Raw genomic sequence first — 4,418 nt, 5'->3', positions numbered from 1 at the left:
TCGGCCTCACCAGTTTCCGATGCGCGGCCTGCACTGCCAGCCCATTCATCATTCCACACAGGCCGCCATGCCATTCATCTACCACTTCACCCGCACGAAAAGCCCACGGCATCCGCACTCTCTCCTGGCCCGCTCAAACAACTCGGACTCGCGCGAGCGCAACCGACCGGGCGGGCTGTCCGCCTCCGACCTGGACTCGGAACCCAGGCCCCCGCCTACAGCCTATAAATCCAGAGAACCCGCGCCGCCTTCCTCCTCCTCCGGTTGTTCCTCGTAACCAACTTGCCCAACTGAATCCAAACCCTAGCCCACCCGTACCGGAGCCCAACCAACGCCGCCGCACGCCCAAACCCCTCTCGCCAAATAAAACCCGACCCCGTTCAAACCCCGTTTGCCTCCAAGCTCCCGAATCGCAACCCAACCCCCGCCGTCGAGCCATGGCTTCCGTGGCGGGCGCGGAACCGACGGTGCTGGGGCTGGGGCTCCGCAGCGGGAGCGGCGCGTGGGGCGCTGGCGGAGGAGGACGGGCCGCGGCGCCCGCGGTGAATGCGGCGGAGGACGCGCCGGAGGTGGATCTCGACAGGCACCCGTCCGGCCTCGTCCCCACCCTCCAGTGAGTCCCCCGACTCCCCGACGCGATCGGATTGCGGTGATGGGGTTTGTGGATGATGGGGATTAATTGGGGATGGGGTTTGCGAACGATCGCGCGCCGGCTCTTGGTTTTGATCTGTTATTACGGTTTGCACCGGCATTGGCAGTCGGTTTGGCTCGAGGGGTTGGCATTGGCGTGGATTGGGGAGCCGATTCAGGGCGTTGCCCTTTGTGTGAAGGGGGATTCGTGTCTGATTCTGGCAGGGTTATGACCAGGATTCTTCTTTGGGTTCCTTGCTCGATAATCTGAACCGATCGCGACTAAACGTTTTGCTCAAAAAATTGGCCACGTCTTTACCAAGTGCTTGAGCTTAATCTTGGGATTACATATCTACAGTCAGGTAGTCTGAATTGGCAATTGTGATCTTCTTGGGGTAGGGGGAATATGCATGGCCTGTTTGATCCTGAACATGACGTAGGAGGACTAAAATTGTTTTGAACCTGCACCAAAACGAACTACCATACCAATGATTATTGATCTTATCTGGCCGTTTAATTGCTTCTTCTGCTTCTTTGTGATAGATTTTTCCTGAATCTTGATTTTATTTCAAAGGGTTGATTGGTCATTGCTGCATTCCTGCCCAATCTCGAATGGGGTTCTAACCAGCCTCTTGTTTGATGAGTCAGGAACATTGTCTCGACAGTCAATTTGGACTGCCAGTTGGATCTGCAACATATAGCCAACAGCGCTCGTAACGCAGAGTATAACCCAAAGGTATAATTAATGCTGCCGACGCTTTTCGTTCACTCTGGGCATTTTCCATGGAACTATATATTGCATTCGTTTAACAACTGGAGTCTCACCGTAACCTTGATGCTGTTTGACAGCGTTTCGCTGCAGTTATCATGAGGATAAGGGATCCCAAGACAACGGCACTGGTATTTGCTTCAGGGAAGATTGTTTGCACGGGAGCAAAGAGCGAAGAGCATTCAAGGCTTGCCGCGAGGAAGGTACGTAAGATCAAAGTTGTCATATTGTTTCTCCAGTCCATATGCAGGGAGAAACTGTTGATGGATCCCAATTTCTGCTTTTTTGCTGAATTTGGCTACATAACTAATACGCTTACCTGATGTGTGATGTTATTTTCTATTGCAGTATGCGCGAATTGTCCAAAAGCTCGGCTTCTCAGCTCGGTTCAAGGTAATGGCTTTTATCATTTTGATTCTCTGAGTGAGGAGCATGTTTCCCAATTTCTCGCCTCGACTAAATGGGTTGTGTGGTGATATGCAGGATTTCAAGATCCAGAATATTGTTGGGTCATGTGACGTCAAATTTCCTATTCGTCTGGAGGGCCTTGCTTTGGCCAGTGGCATTTTTGCCAATGTAAGGTTACGGTTGCGCAATTAGTAACATCTGGAGCTTAGTCCTTGATTCTTGTGTTCAAAACTTGTGTGCCTTGTCGAACCTCGTTCACCTGAAGCATTTACTAACCTGTTGCTCTCCCTGATGCTTGACAGTATGAGCCGGAGATCTTCCCTGGGCTGATCTACCGCATGGCGGACCCCAAGATCGTGATCCTCGTCTTCGTCTCTGGCAAGGTCGTCCTCACCGGAGCCAAGGTCCGGGATGAGATATACACCGCGTTTGAGAACATATACCCGATGCTCGTGCAGTTCAGGAAACGGCAGCAGTATGGGTAAGACTACTACCTTGTATTGCTGCTTGTTGTCATTCTGACCTTTTTTTTTTTACTTTCTTCTGTGTCTGACACGAATTCTTGCTGTACCAAACAGATAGGACGCGGTACACCTGGCAAATGGCACGAACACCTCCGTTGGGTATACGCTTCAGCACTGTACAAGTGTACATAACTGGATGGGGTGCCGGAACTCGTGGGCACCGACCGCTGGCGCCTATTTTCTTTTTCAGTCTTGTTTTTCTGTTTTGATGCGGACGAGGATAGGAGGGCAATTTGATACGAGAAAGAGCATGTAAAGCGATACGGCCCTAGAATAGATCGTGTAAAAGATCATAGCAATCATTGGATAACACCATGATCAATTGATCATGCTTGCATTCTAGTATTGGATAACACCATGATCATGCTTGCGAAGAATGCATCTTGAATCATGTTAATGTGTTGTTTGTTGGTACGAGTGCATTCTAAAGAGCACCCTAGTAATTTGTAAAGTTCCCTCGATACTTCCAGGTACAATTTCAGTTATGACTGTTTGTGTACCAACTATACAAAACATACGAAGTAGATTCTGAGAGGAAACTGTATTGGACCAGCATTCCAGCCAGCCCAGAACACAACATCACGGGTTTGGGCCATTCAGACGGCCTGCCGGCCCTGCCATACCAACACCCACCAAACCAGCAGGCCAGGCCTTTCCGCCATCGCCCCGGCCCCTCGTGCGTGTGCAGCCTGCCGCTGTGCCTGCCATCTCTACCACGCTGCCGGCGCGCGCGCGCAGGCGGGCACGCCGGGCGGCGAGCTCCAAGCCTCTAACCCCTCGCTTGCCCACCCCTTCGCCGGTTCGATCCGGAGGGCCCGGAAAGGAGGGCAGGAGATGCCGCCATCCTCCGCATTAGCGGCCGCCGCCGTCGCTGGCGGGACCGGTACACTCCCCGACTCCCTGGTGCGTTCCATTCCATCCCCTCCGGTCCTCCACAGCTTCCGTCTCGGCGCTTTCGCGGCGGGTCTGGCGCGGAGCGGGTTGTGTCATTGGGTGGGTGAACCTGGCAGCCTCCGATGATTGCGCGGCGCTGATCCTGTAACCGCGGTCGTGACATTCGTATCCGGCTGCGATTACATCGCCCATCTCTGTCAGCATGCGGTTCTCCCTTTGCTGTGCTGATTGATGGATGGCTTTGGCTTAGCTTTGTTGTGGGCTCCGTGGTGGCTTGGCGCGTAACAACTGTTTTGCGTGACTGAGCGGCCCTGCATTTTTACAACCAGATCAGGTATCGACCCTAGTTCTACATAAACTGCAACCTGACTGTTGGTCGACTGACTCTGCATGACAGGTTATATTGGACCTAAGGAAAATAGTCCTAAAAAAATTTATTATTCAAACATAGTTGGTGTGAAAACATGCTACAGCAAACAACACTTTCTGTTTATTTAGCTCGATACTTCAGTTCTCACCTGGTAACCATAATGTGACATGAAAACTTATCTCAACTTCAGTCGGAACCATATTTAGTAGTAGTGTTTTTTGGCTTGTCACTGGGCTGGAGGCTAATCACTAGTTAACAGTTTCTTGTCTGTCACATTGGCAATGGTACGCTAGCTGAAACCATTTCATTATGCTCTGAGATCTGTACATCTATATTCAACAGTTCATAGAAATGCACAATATCTGTCATAAATAATTGGAATTGTACTACTCTCGAGGGTTGTAATTTTTGTTTCGGTGATGACACTGCTGTCCTGAATGCTTCCTCTACATTATTTGTTTCTTTTATGACTGTGGCAATTGTTTTGTTATCGACATATGCATGAGAGTTCAAAACAATAACAATTTTTTGATAAATATGCAGTGGAATTTGAGTGAGTTTTGATAAATATACTGAATTCTATCAATTTCAGCAGTTACAAGCAAGTAACATGGAAGAGCATCATCTGACCCAAATATCTTGGTATTGACACTCAACTTCTCTAGTAGCTATGTAAGCTCTTTATGTACTCAATGCTACTATTGGAAAAGCATATACTGTCCAATATTTGGTGGTCAACCTGGAAGGATTCTTCAGAAAAGGATTGTGGAAAACTAATTGAACCAAGGTAGTATTTCAATCTATTTTTAGTGTGGACCCAATT

At 49.6% G+C, this 4,418-nt stretch overlaps 1 protein-coding gene across 1 annotated transcript; it reads left to right on the top strand.

The window, feature by feature from the left end:
* Positions 1-717: 717 nt before the first annotated feature.
* Positions 718-2,958, top strand: LOC117839824 (TATA-box-binding protein). Its single transcript, XM_034720252.2, has 6 exons — positions 718-1,366; positions 1,480-1,602; positions 1,748-1,792; positions 1,883-1,975; positions 2,110-2,288; positions 2,386-2,958. The coding sequence occupies exons 2-6, from the start codon at positions 1,498-1,500 to the stop codon at positions 2,387-2,389; spliced, it is 426 nt and encodes a 141-aa protein (XP_034576143.2). The 5' UTR covers positions 718-1,366; positions 1,480-1,497; the 3' UTR covers positions 2,390-2,958.
* Positions 2,959-4,418: the final 1,460 nt, after the last annotated feature.

This window comes from Setaria viridis, chromosome 9 (assembly GCF_005286985.2).
Source record: "Setaria viridis chromosome 9, Setaria_viridis_v4.0, whole genome shotgun sequence".
Lineage (NCBI taxonomy): Eukaryota > Viridiplantae > Streptophyta > Magnoliopsida > Poales > Poaceae > Setaria > Setaria viridis.
This window is presented reverse-complemented; position numbering and strand designations above follow the sequence as displayed.